This window comes from Lolium rigidum, chromosome 7, assembly GCF_022539505.1.
Source record: "Lolium rigidum isolate FL_2022 chromosome 7, APGP_CSIRO_Lrig_0.1, whole genome shotgun sequence".
Lineage (NCBI taxonomy): Eukaryota > Viridiplantae > Streptophyta > Magnoliopsida > Poales > Poaceae > Lolium > Lolium rigidum.
Window position 1 is genome coordinate 108,355,768 of NC_061514.1, and position 20,388 is coordinate 108,376,155.

The window sequence follows — 20,388 nt, forward strand, 5'->3', positions numbered from 1 at the left end:
CATTAACCAACACCGATTTCGTGCACTATAGTTATCACTAGTGCAGATCACGTACCTTTTCATTGTCTCTCTCGAATAAGACCGCGGTACAGGCAGACATAACTGAAGCATGCATGTGCTGTATGATGGAATACATGAGATCGGGATATAATTAAACTTAAAATGGAAAGGATTTATTGAGCTGGGATTCCTTGCATTTATGTTAAAGTACCTGATTTCTCTCTAAAAAAATGAACATGAGTACGTATCAGGAAAGATGTAGTCGTAGTTAATGGTCTAATTAAGGTTTTTTTTACAAAAAAGAAAGGTCTTAACAAAGTTAATACAGCCATATATAGCTATGGAAAATCAAGAGATAGGAGATGAGATGATTTGGCAACGCAAGGTGGCCGTGGGCTCAGCAGAGATTCAATCTCCTACTAGTGAGGACTGATAAATTCAAAATTTGAAAAAGTAAATCAAATATAGCAAAAAAAAAAAAAAGCACCATTATCCTTTCACAGAGTAGGAGTGGAAAACAGTTCGATAAACCCCGTCGCCGGCGCGATCGTGAGGGTACAGTTACGTGTACATGTAGGATAATCCAGGAAGTATCCTGAATCCAGCCCACCCACCTACCAATATCGATCGCACGCACAGTCACCTTTCCCCTTCGCCTTTTATAAATGCACGTGATCCCCCATCGCCTCCCTCTACAGCGCGCCCCAGAACCTCTCCTCTCCCCACTGCCCACCGCCAGTCCGCCACCGCTCCGGCCCTAGCTAGCTCCACTCTCCTCTCCACCGCCGGCCACCCCAAACCTCTCCGCTCCTCGGCCCCTCCCGGAGAGAACGCCTGCCCTCCTCTCCGCCCCCGAAACCCTGGCCCGATCCCGTAGAACTCCTAGACTCGGAGAGGAGTGAGCGCGGCGCGGGGAGGACGAAGGCGCGGGGAGGCGGAGGCCTGTGCTGTATGTCAGATCGTGGGATCGGAGAACGAGGAGGAGACTACGGACACGGTCAGCTCGCCAATCCGCTGCAATGGCCTCAGCTCAGGAAAAGGCGACGGCATGCTGCCTCCCGCCGCGCGACGCCGCCGGGGCCCGCAGAGCGATCGCCGTGGCCGGGAAGGTCTCCATGGCAGGCGGTGAGCGCGTCGTCTCCGCGGCCGGGGGCGGCGCCGTGATGGAGGACATCGGGGCCGCGGTCCAGCCCACTACCGCCAAGGCCTCATCTAAAGGTATGTACTATACGGGGATCGCGGATCACCGCCCTATCTCTCGATCGAGTTGGTTCATGGGTATCTATGTTGTCGATATCTGTAAGCTGGCGTGGTTGATTGGGGCCATGGGGAACGAGCGCCATGCGGCACGGCACCTGACGGTATTTATGTTGATCACGATTTCTAGCCAACCCCATGGATCCGCGAGTGTGTGGTGTTTGTATAGAGTTCAGTCAGTCCCCGTGTGCATGCAAGCAGAATATGTAGGAGGATCAGGCTTACAGTTTCAGGGCCAGAATACCAGGTAGGAAATCCGTGAATTAAAATCAGTCTGCGATTTGTGCAGAACTGCAGATCACATGGTTCTGCTAATCTGCTATGCATGCAAGCAGAGTATGCAGATCGCCGAGTAATTCCTTTTTTCATGTTGCAGGGACACTGTGAACTAGTATATTATACTACAGTACATTCTGTGACAATATAATCCACACCATATTATTAACAAAAATATTCGGTTTACACTATACCTTATTATAGCTAAGTTGATGATTGAATCGTGGGGTCATGACGTGATGGGCGTGCCTACCATGGCCATGCTGTCACAAACCTTTCAATTGTCTCTTTTGTTGTCTACTGTTTTGGCTTTTATGCTGGATACTAGTTGGGCGCTCGCTTCAACCTTTTCTTTGATCAGTAGTAGCAGTGATCATTTTTTGTTTCCTTTATACTTTTTGGTTGATGGTGAGGTGTCATGTAGATAAATAAATAAAGTTAGGAAAGTGTCTGGGTCGTATCGATAATGATGTTGTTTGACAATGGACGGACCAATAAGATTCTCGATTATTAGGCACTCACACTTCCAAGATGCGCCACTAGACACTTGGGATAAGCGCTTATCAAGCAGTATGGCCCATCTGGCCCGCACTGCGGGTGATGAGCATATTATCTCATAACAGTACCGTTTGCGGGGTTGCTGAGCATATTATCTTAAAGTAGTGTTTGTGAGGATGCCAAATTATGCAGGGTGCACAAGTTTAACATTCGATGGTTGTCTGGTGAAACCCATTCGAGCTCCATTTTTTTTTTAAAAAAAACATTTGAGCTGGCCTTTAAAGTTCATATTATGCTATTTGTAGATTTGTGCATGGCCCTGAACATCTCATATAAACCAAAATTATCATTGCTATATTTCAGACAAATCATTCTTGGTAGATTATCTCTTGAATTCCTGAAATTATGTTCAGGAAGTTAACGAGCATCAGTTTCAATTTGACTGAACATATATATATTCGAAAGAACATTGGAACACTGACAGAACTTTATCTGATCTGAAGAAATGTCACCTAACTTACCATATAAGGTTCATCTGCCAATCATCAACTTATGTAGAGGGATGATTGTACATAATTGATACTATGTGCTTTGGCTAACTAGATCATACTGAACTTTGTTGCGCGAGATCATACTGATTTCGGATTTAGTTTCTGTAGGCAATGAATGGGGGACACAAATTGGTGTTGATAAAGCAATGCTATATTTTCTTATCTTTGTTCATAACTACGTTAGTGGATAGAACAATATTTTAAGACTTGCATTTATACACTATGGTCCATGTCATTGCTGTTTTCTTTATGTTGCTTCAGAGAAATAGGTCAACAATCATTTTTCAATCAAGTGACTCTTTTGCCATCCACATGGAGCATGGCGCTCTTGACCTGCCAAATTGACTTCTATGAATGCTTGACCTATGTTATTGAAGAGTTATTTATGTTTAGTGCTCCGTGATTGGCTTTGCTTGTAGAAATTTATTGGAAGTTATTTGTGTGAGTCCACAAGACATCAGTTTTTTTCAAAAACCGGCAGGATCACTGTTTCCATTTAGACATGAAGATATACTTCTCTCGGTACCATGAAACATGTCAATTTTTTTTAAATTTGGACGTATCAAGACACTAAATACTACCTAGATACATCCAAATTTTGATCAGTCTCCAACATGTTTCATGAGACGGGGGGAGTATTATTTACTGGCTTTCATGTTTTCCACAGCAACAACTATACATCTTCCCTATCATAGTTGTCTGATACCATGCCTTAATTAAGTTATATTCATTACTGTCCATTCCATTCATGATGTTCTGCTGGGTGAAACCAATGCAGGGATACCTATAATGACAAGAGCCCAGAGATTCCACCCTTTAGACCCGTTATCTGCTGCCGAAATTGCAGTGGCTGTTGCAACTGTAAGAGCTGCTGGAAAATCTCCTGAGGTTTGTCAACAAAACTTTTCACATACTTTTCTGTACAATCTTGGAAACAGAATTAACGAGCGATATTCTTAAATCATAGGAACGAGACAGCATGCGTTTTGTCGAAGCTGTGCTATTGGAACCAGAAAAGAATGTTGTAGCACTGGCTGATGCTTACTTTTTCCCACCTTTCCAACCATCACTGCTCCCTAGAACAAAAGGCTCTCCTGTCATTCCAAGCAGGTTGCCTCCCAGAAGGGCCAAGCTTGTTGTCTACAACAGACGTTCCAATGAGACTACCATTTGGATAGTTGAACTATCTGAAGTGCATGCCGCTACCAGAGGTGGACATCACAGAGGGAAGGTGATATCATCTGAAGTTATTCCAGATGTTCAGCCTGCAATGGTAGGCCTACTTAATTTGTTAGTATATTGCCTTCATTTGTCTATTTGATCCCAAATTTAAATATGGCAATCAATTAGTTTATGCAAAAATCTTTGTGTTTTAATTATTGCTCACAACTTGCATCGTTGTAGTTCTTCAATATTTACTCAGCTTTTTGTCTTTTGAACATTATGCTGCTGTTTTCTGAAATGTTTTACGATGATTATTTTGAATTTTCAGGATGCAATGGAATATGCTGAGTGTGAAGCTACAGTAAAAAATTATCCTCCATTTATTGAAGCTATGAAAAAAAGAGGTGTGGATGATATGGAGCTTGTTATGGTAGATGCCTGGTAAGCTAGCTACTGTCAAACTCATATATTATAGTTATTGTCTTTCAGCTTACGTCATCATACTGAAAATTGGATTTGGACTTCGTTCATAAATCTCAGGTGCGCGGGCTACTACAGTGAAGCTGATGCTCCGAGTCGCAGACTTGCCAGGCCTCTAATCTTTTGCCTAACTGAGAGTGATAGTCCCATGGAAAATGGTTATGCTCGACCTGTCGAAGGGATCCATGTTGTTGTTGATATGCAGAATAGTGTTGTCATAGAGTTTGAGGATAGGAAATTTGTTCCTCTGCCGCCACCAGATCATTTGAGAAATTACACTCCTGGGGAAACAAGAGGTGGTGTTGATCGAAGTGATTTGAAACCTCTTATTATCGATCAACCTGAGGGCCCAAGCTTCCGTATCAATGGCTATTTTGTGGAATGGCAGAAGGTAATATTTTCTCAATATGTTTACTTATCATACCGGTATTTTTAATAACCTATCATTTAGAGATAATAACACTTTTAATGATGTTGAGCAGTGGAACTTCCGTATTGGCTTCACCCCTAAAGAGGGTCTGGTTATCTATTCTGTTGCATATGTTGATGGTAGTCGTGGACGTCGACCTATAGCTCATAGGCTGAGCTTTGTTGAGATGGTTGTTCCTTATGGTGATCCGAGTGAACCACATTATCGAAAGAATGCATTTGATGCTGGAGAAGATGGACTTGGCAAAAATGCCCATTCCCTCAAGAAGGTCATTTGCTCAGTTCTAGGCGATTTTATCTCTTCTGTGATTTGAACGTTGATCTGACTAATATACTCTGTTCTTCCTTTGTGCAGGGATGTGACTGCTTGGGTTACATAAAGTATTTTGATGCACACTTCACAAATTTTACGGGTCATGTGGAGACGATTGAAAATTGTGTTTGTTTGCATGAGGAGGACCATGGAATCCTGTGGAAGCACCAAGATTGGAGAACTGGTTTAGCAGAAGTTAGGCGATCAAGGAGGCTGACAGTGTCGTTTATCTGCACAGTTGCCAACTATGAATATGGGTTTTACTGGCACTTTTATCAGGTAACTATTGGAATAGACTATTTGAGATTTAGTACATACTTCAACCTAGTTTTTAATTAAGTAGTATGATGCTTCCATGTTCTACCACTTTGTTATTGCAATGTAATCATTTGTTCTTTTTTCTTGGCTATAGGATGGTAAGATAGAGGCTGAAATAAAACTTACTGGAATTCTTAGTTTGGGAGCGCTGATGCCTGGGGAAACAAGGAAATATGGTACAACCATCGCTCCTAGTCTGTATGCACCTGTTCACCAGCATTTCTTTATTGCCCGTATGGACATGGCTGTTGATTGCAAACCTAACGAGGCACATAATCAGGTGGGTCCCCTGCATCTTTTTATTTATTCATGATATCAAAATGCCCAGGAGAGACTAAGTACCACTGCATCTACTAAGTAGAAGTTGATTTGTCCTATTACGGAATATTATTACAGTAACTTTTTTTTGGTTGAAAGCAGAGCCTTATGATTATACCCTGTCCTGTGTGCTGCACAAACATGTGGTATATTTGACTCATTTGTTTATACCACAGGTGGTTGAAGTAAATGTCAAAATAGAAAATGCAGGCACACATAATGTGCACAACAATGCTTTCTACGCTGAAGAAAAAATATTGAAATCTGAGTTGCAGGCAATGCGAGATTGCGATCCTTCATCTGCACGACATTGGATCGTAAGTGCACATGCAGACATGCTTGTTGTTTCTCTTCTTCGTTTGATTATGTTATTGTTGATCAGTCAGGGTGATGCATCAATTCATAATGATTGCTAAAATATCAGCATCTCTGTGGTCAAACAGCTGGTATCTCCTGACTTTCAGTAGAGTAGATGTCAGTAAGACATACCAGCTGCACAAAAAAGCATGTCAAATATTACCGACACCATATCCACACCACAGCAAAGCAGAATACTGATTTTCTTCTGTTCCTGGTTTTCATCTTGATCAGGTCAGGAACACAAGGGCTGTAAACCGAACCGGCCAACCAACTGGCTACAGGCTCGTGCCTGGTTCAAACTGTTTACCGTTCGCTCTACCTGAGGCAAAGTTCCTTCGACGAGCCGGGTTCTTAAAGCACAATCTCTGGGTCACACCATACAAGAGTGACGAGAAGTTCCCCGGAGGGGAGTTCCCCAATCAGAATCCGCGTCTACACGAGGGCTTACCTACTTGGGTTCAAAAGGATAGACCCTTGGAGGAAACTGACATCGTCCTCTGGTACATTCCTCTTACACGCTGATAGCTAACAATGTTCTCCTGAGTTTGCAGTTCCCGATCCTTACAACTGTGTTCTGCATCTACAGGTATGTGTTTGGACTTACCCACATCCCAAGGCTGGAGGACTGGCCTGTCATGCCAGTGGAACGCATTGGTTTCATGCTCATGGTACGTACCACATTCTGACCCTGTGAAGCCTCCTGCTGTAGTTTTGGTTTCAGAGAGGAAATCGTCCATTACTTAATCGATCTCAGCTGAACTTAAGCTTATTTTCTCCACTGCAGCCGCATGGATTCTTCAACTGTTCGCCTGCGGTTGACGTGCCTCCTGGCACTTCTGATGCTGCTGATGTGAAGGAAGCTGACTCGCCTAAAGTCATCCAGAATGGTGTTGTTTCCAAACTCTGAGCTTGCAGGGCCACAAAAAGATAAACTGCTGCAGTACTACTACGAATATTGCTCCGAATAAAATTTGTTTTCTTATATGGTGTGTATGGTTTTCTGTAATATCTTTGTTGACTGCACGGATTAAACGTTGGGCCACTAGTAGCATGTTATGAAGGCTGGACTGGCATAATGCATGTATAAATAAAAGTTGTGTTACACAAATACAGCCATGTCCCTTCTGGGGAATATTATCGTGTCATTGATCATTCCCTGGACCGTCATAATGCCTGTAGCCGTTTTTGTTAGCTCCACTGTCATGTTCACAATCGTTGAGTAATTACAAGGTTCAAAAATCAAAAGAGACCTCTGTAAATTCAAGGGTACAAAGGTCAAAGAACCTAAAAGCAAAAAAAAAAAACGACAGGCAAAAACTTCAATCATAAGAACCGTTTTCACAATGGCATCCACAGAAATGCTGGAAGCTTATATATACATCTTAATTATAGATACATTGCACCTTGTGTATCTTCAACATTTACCCAGTGACCAAAGCTGCATGTCATTTTAGCAGATTGTTCCTTTTAGTTGCAGAGTTTTCACACATCTGGTCAGTAGCACTCAAGAATTTCTATGGATTACAGAGATGCAATGGTTCAATCTTCAGGCCAACTGAACCAAGAAATTTATACGCTGTACACTATACAGTTTTATTGCCATAGAAATTCTTGCGTGCTTGACCAAGTTCATTGCCACTTGACCAAGTTCCCCAGAAGCAGCCTGGGATGGTAGGTTTTACAAAGAACTAAGGTGAACAATGAACATGAAGATCATGTAGCCAATGCCCCGCTTGGCCAACAGGGATGCCTATTCCGATTTGGACTTGGAGATGATGTAGCCAATGCCCAGCACAATGGTCTGTATTTGGAGGGGTCCATCTGGTCATCTTCTGGTATAGAGGGCTTTCGGTCGCCATTTATCAGCCTCTGACAGGGCAAGTTGTGTATTCATGGGAGAGAGTGATTCAAGCATTACATCTCTCATATGTGAGGCAGCTGCTTCTCCGCGGCGTGTTGCCAGCTCTAGATACATGAAAGACCTGATCTTGTCTCCTGCCTAAGCAAGATATGCATCATCACAAACGGATGCTTAAAAATTAAAATAATTACAGGTGAATGCACATCACACTAAACAATTAACATTGGAGAGCCAATGATACTCCATAGTAATGCAACAGGTTATGACGTATCTGATCGACGTTGCTACCATTATCAACAGCTTCTTTACGAAAACCAAGCAAATACATCCCAAACAGCAACAAAGCTGAATACAAGAATGGCGTGTCTACTTAATGACATATTATACGACACCCCAATGACCCAGCCTACTATCGGTGTCCGATGCCAACTTTGGTGGTAGTTATCCTCTGCAATTAAGAAATTGACATTGCTGGTAATGTACGACATTTTGCTCTTAATCTATTTAACTTGACCAAGATAGTATGTCAGAGATTTGTCCAAATTCAGATGTATCAAATTCAGATGTATCAATATTACGCTAAGAAGTGTCTAGATACACTTAAATTTAGGCATACTCGTGACATCCTTTTATGGACAGAGGTAGTATATACTATTCCTTTCAGTTCTGTCTACCTAAGTCTCCTTGAGTAAAAAGATACCGAAGTCAAACCAAGTCAACATCAAAATGGTATGGTTTCATGTAGGTCCCAAGCAGGAAAGTTGATCGCACCTATGTAGTCTGAGAACTTCGAACCTCGAGCAACCAAGCTTACATCCCTAATCTTATATGGGCAACAATAATGCACTATGCAATGTTATATGTAAGCAAGCAATGTAGGATGCAGGAAAAACAAACAAATATACGATTAACTACAATATGCCTCCAAATGAAAACCATTTGGAAAAATGCACTAATATTTTCAGATTATCATGGAAATAGTTTAGATAGACAAAACAGCATCCCCGTGTGGTACAAGATAAGAAATGACATACCGCACATAGTTTAAGACCACACTCATAAAGAGCCTTCTTGTGACCACAGTCAGCAGCTAGTTGCAGCCACTTCTTTGCACGCACATGATCCTGCGTAAACCCTTCACCCAAGCAGTAACACAAGGAAACGTTATACATGGCTCGTACATTCCCTCCCTCTGCAGCTCGCAAGTACCATTTTGCCTGCATTTACAAGTTCCTTTCAGTTGGAAAAATGAGGGAAGCAAAACCTTAGTGTAACTGCTACAGAGAAGGTTGATGAGTATTCTGGTAATATGGCATCCACCAGTTTGCATTGATCCTGGTGATACAATCCTGACTACCTTAGTAGGGTAACCCAGTCAAGGTTGAAGGATCCTTTCTCTTAGCAAAGTTTTCAGCAACCAAAGCAAGTTTAGTTTAAAAGCTTGAACACAACAAATCAGCTTCGAAATCGCCATGAGCTAAAATAAGAGCATATGGAGGTTTCCTGATGAAAAACTTATTTCAGAAAATATTTGCTACAGGCCATTTTCGTAGAAACCCAATATTACAGCAGTGAATCGGAGCAGCAACTATATATACATCTAGAGTAACAAACTATTTTGGACTTGAAAAAAAAAAAGTAAAGCACAATGGTATCTTACAGCTTCTCGTTGATTCCGCTTGATTCCTTTTCCGTTCTGCAAGCAGAGGCCTAGGTTGTATTGGGCCCGAACATTGCCTGCGGATGCAGCTGGATAAAACCATCTAACAGCTTCCTCGGCCTCGGGTGGATCAGCTGTATCGTAAAGAAATTTGACAGCTAGTCAATTCTAAATTTCTAATATGGCTCGAGACAGAGAGTTTGACTGCGTAACAAAACCTAGAAGCCATTTCCACTAGGAGCTAGGTACTGTATTTGCTACTCTTCAGAGTTTGAAATCGGACTGAAAGAACACCAAAGTTTACTGTAAAAAGACCCAGCAAAAGAGTAGACGGATGAGGCGGAGCAATCAATAATTCCCCGAGTATCAACACATCTACTACGACACTAGCCAAATTGGTCCTAACCTTTCAGCTACCATCTGAACCAAGTACCCAAGAAAGGAAATCCCGTAACCCCAAATCACTGATACCTTCGAGGTAAGAGACCCCGAGATTGCACATCCCGACAGGGTGCCCGAGCTCGGCCGCCCTGCGATAGTACCCCATGGCCTCCTCCCGCTGCCCCTCCTCCCAGCACAGCAGCCCGGCGTCCACCATCGCCGCCGCGGATCCGAGCCTGGCCGCCCGCTGGAACATCCCCAGCGCGCTCCGCCGCGCCACGTCGCGCCCCTCGACTCCGCACGGGGCGGGGACGGCGGGCCCGTGCTTGAGGCGGCGGCCGTGCGCGTGCAGCGCGGCCGCCTCGCGGAGCGGCTGCAGCGCGTCCCTCCAGGCCCGGCACGCGCGGCTGGCGGCCGAGACGTCGGCGGCGCCGGACGCGGAGAGAGCCTTGTGGAGGAGCTCCTGCGGGAGGTCGGCGAAGTCGGAGCCGGAGCCGGCGGGGGCGGTCTTGGGCGGCGCGGGGGGCGGTGGCGGTGGCTCCGGCTTGGACTTCTTGGAGTGGCGGCGGCGGCGGCGGCGGTGGGAGTCGGAGGAGACGCGGAGGCGGGAGGAGAAGGGCGCCGGCGAGGGGTTGGGCGGCGGCCAGGTGCGGCTCGCGGCGTCCATGAGGGGATTGGGGACGCGTTGAGCCGCCCCGCGTTCGCCGTTCGGGGGGAAGCGGTTGGGGATTCAGAGGGTGTGTGTGCACGAGGAGGAGGAGGACGGTGGATTGGCAGGGAAGTCAATGGATTTGGGCTGGGCCGCTGTGTGAATGCAGGTGGGGTCCGTCTCGATGCGAGCACTCGGTTGGGCCCGTTGACAGTGACATGTGTTGGTCGGCTGGGTTTGGGTTTTTTCTTGAAGAAAAAGGAGCGCAAACACTGACAAAAAGAAGAGTTTGATTACGTGTTGCTAAATTGGAGTACAGTTCAACTACCAACATCTTCAATAATGAAGAATTTACTAACCTATGTCCATCCACTTTTCAACTTGAACACAAAAAAACTTATCCTCATTTTTGTATATATAAACTTTTTCCTTGTACGACTTATTTTCAAGCTAAGGCAGCAGATAATGGAATGGTTATCCTTAGGGGTAGGGGTTTTGCTAGTGAAGGATGCATTGCTAAGAAAAGATGTTCTTTTAGGTAAGGGGTTCTCCGGTTTCAATTAAAAAGAAATAATAGTACCAGAAAGAAAGCTCAAAGGCTAAAAAGAACATAGAAAAGATGGTAAATAGGCCATGGGTGGCTATCAAAATCTGGTGGTTGATAGTATAGGACAATCGATTCTCTTGAGCAAAAGCACCACAACGGCGAGCCAAACTACAAAAAATAGGAGGACCGAGGGTAGCAGAGAGCAGCTAGCGCAACTATGCAAGGCATACCAAATTTGTACTCGGTATATATTGATCCATTTGATGGCGATATATGCTAAACACCGATGGAGGAGCAGACGACCTTGACTAATTTTCGACACCTACTTTTATTATTAGAGGATCCTGGAATTGTTATTGAGAACATCGAATCAAACGTCGAGTCCTTCACTAAAGATGGAATCATATACTCACTAAGCATATCGTAGAGGATGGTGGAAGTGTGTAACTATTAAGGATATTGTATGGATAAAATGTTGCATATGCATATGTTTCTATGACCAGCTACATTGCTATTGCATACTTACGCTAACTTTCACATCAGAGTGCTTAACTTCACATACAAGTTTCATTACTAGACAACAAGATTGTACTCGATACGCAAAATTCAAGGCCAATCAACATCAATATTCACCATGCTAAACATCGATGGAGGAGCAACGACCTTGACTAAATTTTGACACCTACTTTTACTATTAGAGGATCTTGGAATTGTTATTAAGAACATCGAATCAAACGTTGAGTCCTTCACTAAAGACGGAATCATATACTCACTAAGCATATCGTAGAGGATGGGAGTATATGTAACGATTAAGGATGTTGTATGGATCAAATGCTGCATATGCATATGTTTCTATGACCAATTACATTGTTATCACATAGTTACGCTAACTTTCACATCAGAGTGCTTAACTTCGCATACAAGGTGCACTACTAGACAACTAAGATCATGCGGTATCGGATAACAGGATTATAATACCAATAAACTTGAGAAAATCTAATCCAGAAAAGAGCTGAGATGCTCCTAGACTGTGTCAGACCTAGTCAAAAGAGCCGCGTGACATTGTCCTTGAGGTGGCGCTAATTCACACAAACTCATGTGCCTCTTGCCGTGCGGGTTGTTATGGCAAGCCTAAAACCTATCAAATTCGTAGACATGGTGTATCCTTTTTAGCTTATTTTTCCTTAGAAACTCTAAAGGACACAATTTTCAACTGAAAATGGTGACATTTTGACTTGAACCCACTACGTGGAATTTTCTACTCCCCGAATGCTATATTTTTACTTCAAGGCCACCATATTTCAATTTAAAGTTTTTAAACTTTCAGCTTCACATTCAATTAGATTCAACCAAAATTCATCACAAAACATCAACAATGAAGAACCTTTTACTAGGAACAATGAGATTCCAATCACATCATTAGTATATTTCATCTCAGAATTATTAAATTTCAACTAAATTCAACCAAACTATCAGTCTGTTTTGAATTATAAGATGTTGTAGTTTTTTGAATCATATGTATCTAGACACATTTCAATGTGTTTTTTCACTCATTTTAGTCCGCATGTAGTTCATATTGAAATATGTAAAACATCTTATAATTCAGGGAGCAAGGGCAGACCCATGTAGACCCAATATGGATCACATAAATACATGATACTATACAATTCCGCCATAACACTTTCTATTATGTTGTTTTTCTCGCATGTCTCTCGTCCCAACGCTCTCCCTTAAACCTCTCAAGAATTCTCTCATAGTTAGAATGAGCTATGCAATATCTTTGGTCGGCCCTTCCACCCGTACAAGCGGGGTGGTAGGTCCTCCTACCCTCGCAGGCAAAGTGGCATCATCGTTGCCTAATCTCCGCCGCAAACCAAGTGGTAATGCACGAACAATTTATACACGCACCCCCATGAAAAAGTTGTTGTTGTGATTCCCTTTCTAGACTCTTTGTATTCACCTTGCAGAATCCAAAATCTACATTTGAGCTGGAACTAAAGCTGATCCAGGGTTCAAAACTCATGGGTGGCTCAATCCAATCCATGTCACCAATCAAAGCAACATTCAGTAACTGATGCTAACGCTCACGGTCTCAAGAACACGACATTTCACACAATTTAAATACAAAAACTAGTACTCTCTCTCTCTCTCTCTCTGTCTCTCTCTCTCAGAAGCACTTTTCTAGCAAAATTGATCAAACGTTCACAAGAATTTTTTTAGTTTCTCCTTACATTGTTGGTGAAAAATTGAAAAATAATTCAAGATCATCCTGAAATGCTACTATTCTAGCACCAAAATATAGGTAAACTATTTAATGAGAGAAAAACTAAACATGGCATTGCAATGCAATTTCATTAAAAAAATCCTTCTAGAGGAAGTCATTATTGGAAAGCCATAAACATTTCTACTAATAACAACTCTGCCGTGGAAAGATACGTTTCTTAACATCAAGCATTCACGAGTACACAAAAGAATTACTATATATGGAGATAAATAATATGCACCATACATAACAGGAGAGAGCTAAGAAGGTGACACATTGATTAAAATTTCAATATTGAAGAAGAATCAAACGAATATGCATCGACAAAGTACAAACATACATAAATCGTTGCATTTGAGGCCGGTTGCTATATTGGAGTTTAGCTATTTTTACTAGAGCTTATTTATATATTGAAAAGATAAAAATGACAAGCACTATAATAAAAACTTGCAGAAGGACAAAATCATGTATACAAAGTGAAGGTATCCAAACCTGAAGGTTTACTTGTTTATCTTGGAGAAAGAAATAAAAGATAGATCACCTTGTATGGTTAACAACAAAGTAAAAAAATTACCATTATAGAGAATACATATGAGCATGCAAGTTGTGCTCCGCTTGAGATTGAACCATATACCTCCATGAACCACAAAATCAATTAAAATATACTTTTTTGATGATGGAAAATACATAGTGTTTCTAATTAATATTAGCAGTATATATAGAGTTAAAAGGGGAATTTACAAGTGATACATATGAGCATGGAAGTTGTGCACCCCTTGAGATTGAACCATATACCTCTCTTAAACACAAAACTAAGGTATATAGACTGTTCTGATAATGGAAAATACACAATGTTTGTAGTCAATATTACCAATAAATAGAGTAAAAACGAGAAATTAAACAACATATAGAATGCCGAATTGTTTTGATGAAGTAAAGGGAAAGATAATACAATAAATATTTTATAAACAACCGCAGTCTCAGTATCAACTACTAGTAAAATAGCTAGTCGTGGATTTGCTAGAAGTGGCGCACAGTGCCACTGCTATATAGCAGCGGCGCGCCACTAGCACGTGCGCAACTGCTAAAAAACTTCCTAGTAGCACACTAGATTAGGGCATGCCCATTGCTATTTTTGGACCCGGGTGATCCCAACTGCCAAACTTACCCAGTGGCGTGCCTCTGTGTGGTGTGCCACTGCTAGCAAACTTAAGATATGGTGCACAACTGACATGTTTGAGGGAGAGGTGATGGCGCGTGAGACACACGTCTGTTGGGAACCCTAAGAGGGAGGTGTGATGCGTACAGCAGCAAGTTTTCCCTCAGTAAGAAACCAAGGTTATCGAACCAGTAGGAGATGAAGGCCACGTGAAGGTTGTTGGTGGAGGAGTGTAGTGCGGCGCAACACCAGGGATTCCGGTGCCAACGTGGAACCTGCACAACACAACCAAAATACTTTGCCCCAACTTAACAGTGAGGTTGTCAATCTCACCGGCTTGCTGTAAACAAAGGACTAAACGTATGGTGTGGAGAATGATGTTTTCTTGCGAAGAACAACAGAGATTAGAGATTGCAGTTGATTGTATTTCATATGTAAAAGAATGGACCGGGGTCCACAGTTCACTAGTGGTGTCTCTCCAATAAGAAATAGCATGTTGGGTGAACAAATTACAGTTGGGCAATTGACAAATAGAGAGGGCATAACAATGCACATACATATCATGATGACTACTATGAGATTTAATTAGGGCATTACGACAAAGTACATAGACCGCTATCCAGACATGCATCTATGCCTAAAAAGTCCACCTTCGGGTTAGCATCCGCACCCCTTCCGAGTATTAAGTTGCAAACAACGGACAATTGCATTAAGTATGGTGCGTAATGTAATCAACACAAATATCCTTAGACAAAGCATCGATGTTTTATCCCTAGTGGCAACAACACATCCACAACCTTAGAACTTTCCGTCACTCGTCCCGCATTCAATGGAGGCATGAACCCACTATCGAGCATAAATACTCCCTCTTGGAGTCACAAGTATCAACTTGGCCAGAGCCTCTACTAGCAACGGAGAGCATTGATATGTCTCAAACGTATCTATAATTTCTTATGTTCCATGCTACTTTTATGATGATACTCACATGTTTTATACACATTATATATCATTATTATGCATTTTCCGGCACTAACCTATTGACGAGATGCCGAAGATTCAGTTGCTGTTTTCTGTCGTTTTTGGTTTCGTAAATCCTAGTAAGGAAATATTCTCGGAATTGGACGAAATCAACGCCCAGGGGCCTATTTTTCCACGAAGCTTCCAGAAGACCGAGGGAGATACGAAGTGGGGCCACGGGGCGCCGCCACACTAGGGCGGCGCGGCCTAGAGGGGGCCCACGCGGACCTAGCGTGTGGGGCCCCCGTGACTCCTCCGACTCCGCCCTTCCGCCTACTTAAAGCCTTCGTCGCGAAACCCCCAGTACCGAGAGCCACGATACGGAAAACCTTCCAGAGACGCCGCCGCCGCCAATCCCATCTCGGGGGATTCAGGAGATCGCCTCCGGCACCCTACCGGAGAGGGGAATCATCTCCCGGAGGACTCTACACCGCCACGGTCGCCTCTGGAGTGATGTGAGAGTAGTTCATCCCTGGACTATGGGTCCATAGCAGTAGCTAGATGGTTGTCTTCTCCTCATTGTGCTATCATGTTAGATCTTGTGAGCTGCCTATCATGATCAAGATCATCTATCTGTAATCCTACATGTTGTGTTTGTTGGGATCCGATGAATATTGAATACTATGTCAAGTTGATATCAATCTATCATATATGTTGTTTATGTTTTTGCATGCTCTCCGTTGCTAGTAGAGGCTCTGGCCAAGTTGATACTTGTGACTCCAAGAGGGAGTATTTATGCTCGATAGTGGGTTCATGCCTCCATTAAATCTGGGACGATGACGAAAGTTCTAAGGTTGTGGATGTGCTCGTTGCCACTAGGGATAAAACATCGATGCTTTGTCTAAGGATATTTGTGTTGATTACATTACGCACCATACTTAATGCAATTGTCTGTTATTTGCAACTTAATACTGGAAGGGGTTCGGATGATAACCTGAAGGTGGACTTTTTAGGCATATATGCATGCTGGATAGCGGTCTATGTACTTTGTCGTAATGCCCTGATTAAATCGCATAGTACTCATCATGATATATGTGTGTGCATTGTTATGCCTTCTTTATTTGTCAATTGCCCAACTGTAATTTGTTCACCCAACATCTGTTTATCTTATGGGAGAGACACCACTAGTGAACTGTGGACCCCGGTCCAATTCTTTACATCTGAAATACAATCCACTGCAATTGTTCGTTACTGTTCTTCGCAAACAAACATCATCATCCACACTATACATCTAATCCTTTGTTTACAGCAAGCCGGTGAGATTGACAACCTCGCTGTTACGTTGGGGCAAAGTACTTTGATTGTGTTGTGCACGTTGGCGCCGGAATTCCTGGTGTTGCGCCGCACTACACTCCGCCACCAACAACCTTCACGTGCTTCCTTGACTCCTACTGGTTCGATAACCTTGGTTTCTTACTGAGGGAAACTTACTGCTGTGCGCATCACACCTTCCTCTTGGGGTTCCCAACGGATGTGTCAACTACACGCAGCAAGTAAATTTTTGGCGCTGTTGCCGGGGAGATCAAGACACGCTGCAAGGGGAGTCTACCACATCCAATATCTTTACTTTGTTTTTGTCTTGCTTTACTTTACTTTATTTACTGCTTTGTTTGCTCTTATATCAAAAACACAAAAAAATTAGTTGCTAGTTTTACTTTATTTACTGTCTTGTTCTCCATATTAAAAACACAAAAAAATTAGTTACTTGCATTTACTTTATTTAGTTTGCTTTATTTACTACTGCTAAAATGAATACTCCTGAGAATACTAAGTTGTGTGACTTCACTAGCACAAATAATAATGATTTCTTATGCACACCTATTTCTCCACCTGCTACTACAGCAGAATTCTTTGAAATTAAACCTGCTTCACTAAATCTTGTTATGAGAGAGCAATTTTCTGGTGTTAGTTCTGATGATGCTGCTGCCCATCTTAATAATTTTGTTGAACTTTGTGAAATGCAAAAGTATAAGGATGTAGATGGTGACATTATAAAATTGAAATTGTTTCCTTTCTCCTTAAGAGGAAGAGCTAAAGATTGGTTGCTATCTTTGCCTAGAAATAGTATTGATTCATGGACTAAATGTAAGGATGCTTTTATTGGTAGATATTATCCTCCCGCTAAAATTATATCTTTGAGAAGTAGCATAATGAATTTGAAGCAATTAGATAATGAACATGTTGCTCAAGCATGGGAGAGAATGAAATCTTTGGTGAAGAATTGCCCTACCCATGGACTAACTACTTGGATGATCATCCAAACCTTTTATGCAGGATTGAATTTTTCTTCGCGGAACCTATTGGATTCTGCTGCTGGTGGTACCTTTATGTCCATTAATTTGGGGGCGGCAACAAAGCTCCTTGATGATATGATGACAAATTACTCGGAATGGCACACGGAAAGAGCTCCACAAGGTAAGAAGGTAAATTCTGTTGAAGAAACCTCCTCCTTGAGTGATAAGATTGATGCTATTATGTCTATGCTTGTGAATGGTAGATCTAATTTTGATCCTAATAATGTTCCTTTCGCTTCATTGGTTGCCCAAGAAGAACATGTTGATGTGAACTTCATTAAAAATAATAATTTCAACAACAATGCTTATAGGAATAATTCTGGTAACAACTATAGGCCATATCCTTCTGCTAATGGTAATGGTTATGGTAATTCTTATGGGAATTCTTACAACAATAATAGGAGTGTACCCCCTGATCTTGAAGCCATGCTTAAAGAATTTAGTAGTACACAAACTGCTTTTAACAAATCTGTTGAAGAAAAGCTTGATAAAATTGATATTCTTGCTTCTAAGGTTGATAGACTTGCCTCTGATGTTGATCTTTTAAAATTGAAAGTTATGCCTAATAAGGATAATGAAACTAAAATTGTTACTACAGCAAATGCCATCCAAGTTCGAATTAATGAAAGTATTAGATTGATGGCTGAATTGCATGCTAGGTGGGAAAGAGAAGAAAACGAAAAACTAGCTAAAGAGAATAATGTAGCTAAAGTTTGGACTATTACCACCACTAGTAATGTTAATGCTTCACATGTTGCTACACCTCCTACTATCAATGGTAAAATAATTGGTGTTGGCAATGTTTCTACTCCTAGTGCAAAGCGTGCAAAATTGCCCGAAACTGCTAAAACTGCTTGTGATAAAACTGCTGAAATTTTTCAAAATATTGGGGACAATGATCCCATTGCTGTAGATCATAATGGTTTAGATTTTGATGATTGTCACATCTCTGAAGTTATAAAGTTCTTACAAAAACTTGCTAAAAGTCCCAATGCTAGTGCTATAAACATATTACAAATGCTCTCATAAAAGCTAGAGAGGAGAAACTAAAACTTGAAACTTCTATTCCTAGGAAGTTAGAAGATGGTTGGGAGCCCATCATTAAGATGAGGGTCAATGATTTTGATTGTAATGCTTTATGTGATCTTGGTGCAAGTATTTCCGTTATGCCTAAGAAAATTTATGATATGCTTGACTTGTCACCATTGAAAAACTCGTTATTTGGATGTTAATCTTGCTGATAATGCTATAAAGAAACCTTTGGGGAGGATTGATAATGTTCGCATTATGGTTAACAATAACCTTGTCCCCGTTGATTTTGTTGTCTTGGATATTGAATGCAATGCATCTTGTCCCATTATATTGGGAAGACCTTTTCTTCGAACTGTTGGTGCTACCATTGATATGAAGGAAGGTAATATCAAATATCAATTTCCTCTCAAGAAAGGTATGGAACACTTCCCTAGAAAGAGAATGAAGTTACCTTATGATTCTATTTTTAGAACAAATTATGATGTTGATGCTTCATCTCTTGATGTTACTTGATTCACACTTTCTGCGCCTAGGCGAAAGGCGTTAAAGAAAAGCGCTTATGGGAGACAACCCATTATTTTACTTCTGCACTTTTGTTTTATATTTGAGTCTTGGAAGTTGTTACTACTGTAGCAACCTCTTATTATCTTTATTTTATTGCATTGGTGTGCCAAGTAAAGTCTTTGATAGTAAAGTCAATACTAGATTTGGATTACTGCACATAAATAGATTTCTTGCTGTCACGAATTTGAGCAGTAGTCTCTGTAGGTAACTCAGAAAAATCTGCCAATTTACGTGCATGATCCTCAGATATGTACGCAACTTTCATTCAATTTGGGCATTTTCATATGAGCAAGTCTGGTGCCTCTAAAAATTAGTCTTTACGGACCGTTCTGTTTTGACAGATTCTCGCCTTTTATTTCGCATTGCCTGTTTTGCTATGTTTGATGGATTTCTTTGTTCCATTAACTTTCAGTAGCTTTGTGCAATGTCCAGAAGTGTCAAGAATGATTATGTCACCTCTGAATATATGAATTTTCTATTACGCACTAACCCTCTAATGAGATTGTTTTGAGTTTGGTGTGGAGGAAGTTTTCAAGGGTCAAGAGAGGAGGATGATACAATATGATCAAGAAGAGTGAAAAGTCTAAGCTTGGGGATGCCCCCGTGGTTCATCCCTGCATTTTTTAAGAAGACTCAAGAATCTAAGCTTGGGGATGCCCAAGGCATCCCTTCTTCATCGACAACATTATCAGGTTCCTCTAGTGAAACTACATCGTTTGTAGCACCCTACCTTTTAATAAAGATAAGATACATGTGTATAGTGCTATTCCCGGGATCACTGATAGCACACACATTACAAAATATAGTAATCATTGCAATAGTATCAAATTACTACATCGTTGATCCAGATGGTACAATAAAACCTTACAAATTGCATAGTCACATGGACTAGCTCGGAATAAACACGACGGAAAGTAAATCAGCAATGAGCCTCCATCATCTTCATGTGCCACGAGCAGTCATGTTGGAATGTAGACTCGAGATCCTACCGCGTACT

At 41.7% G+C, this 20,388-nt stretch overlaps 2 protein-coding genes across 2 annotated transcripts; one reads left to right on the plus strand and one right to left on the minus strand.

Moving 5' to 3' along the window:
* The first annotated feature begins 746 nt into the window (after nt 1-746).
* Nucleotides 747-7,116, plus strand: LOC124672575 (copper methylamine oxidase-like). Its single transcript, XM_047208782.1, has 12 exons — nt 747-1,218; nt 3,361-3,470; nt 3,550-3,855; nt 4,075-4,187; nt 4,287-4,617; nt 4,709-4,924; nt 5,011-5,247; nt 5,381-5,566; nt 5,781-5,921; nt 6,196-6,464; nt 6,551-6,632; nt 6,749-7,116. Exons 1-12 carry the CDS (start codon nt 1,020-1,022, stop codon nt 6,869-6,871), a joined length of 2,313 nt encoding a protein of 770 aa, XP_047064738.1. The 5' UTR covers nt 747-1,019; the 3' UTR covers nt 6,872-7,116.
* A 197-nt stretch (nt 7,117-7,313) lies between these two features.
* Nucleotides 7,314-10,548, minus strand: LOC124674849 (F-box protein At1g70590-like). Its single transcript, XM_047210904.1, has 4 exons — nt 9,957-10,548; nt 9,486-9,619; nt 8,860-9,042; nt 7,314-7,963 (listed from the first exon to the last, which is right to left on the minus strand). The coding sequence occupies exons 1-4, from the start codon at nt 10,531-10,533 to the stop codon at nt 7,790-7,792; spliced, it is 1,068 nt and encodes a 355-aa protein (XP_047066860.1). The 5' UTR covers nt 10,534-10,548; the 3' UTR covers nt 7,314-7,789.
* Nucleotides 10,549-20,388: the final 9,840 nt, after the last annotated feature.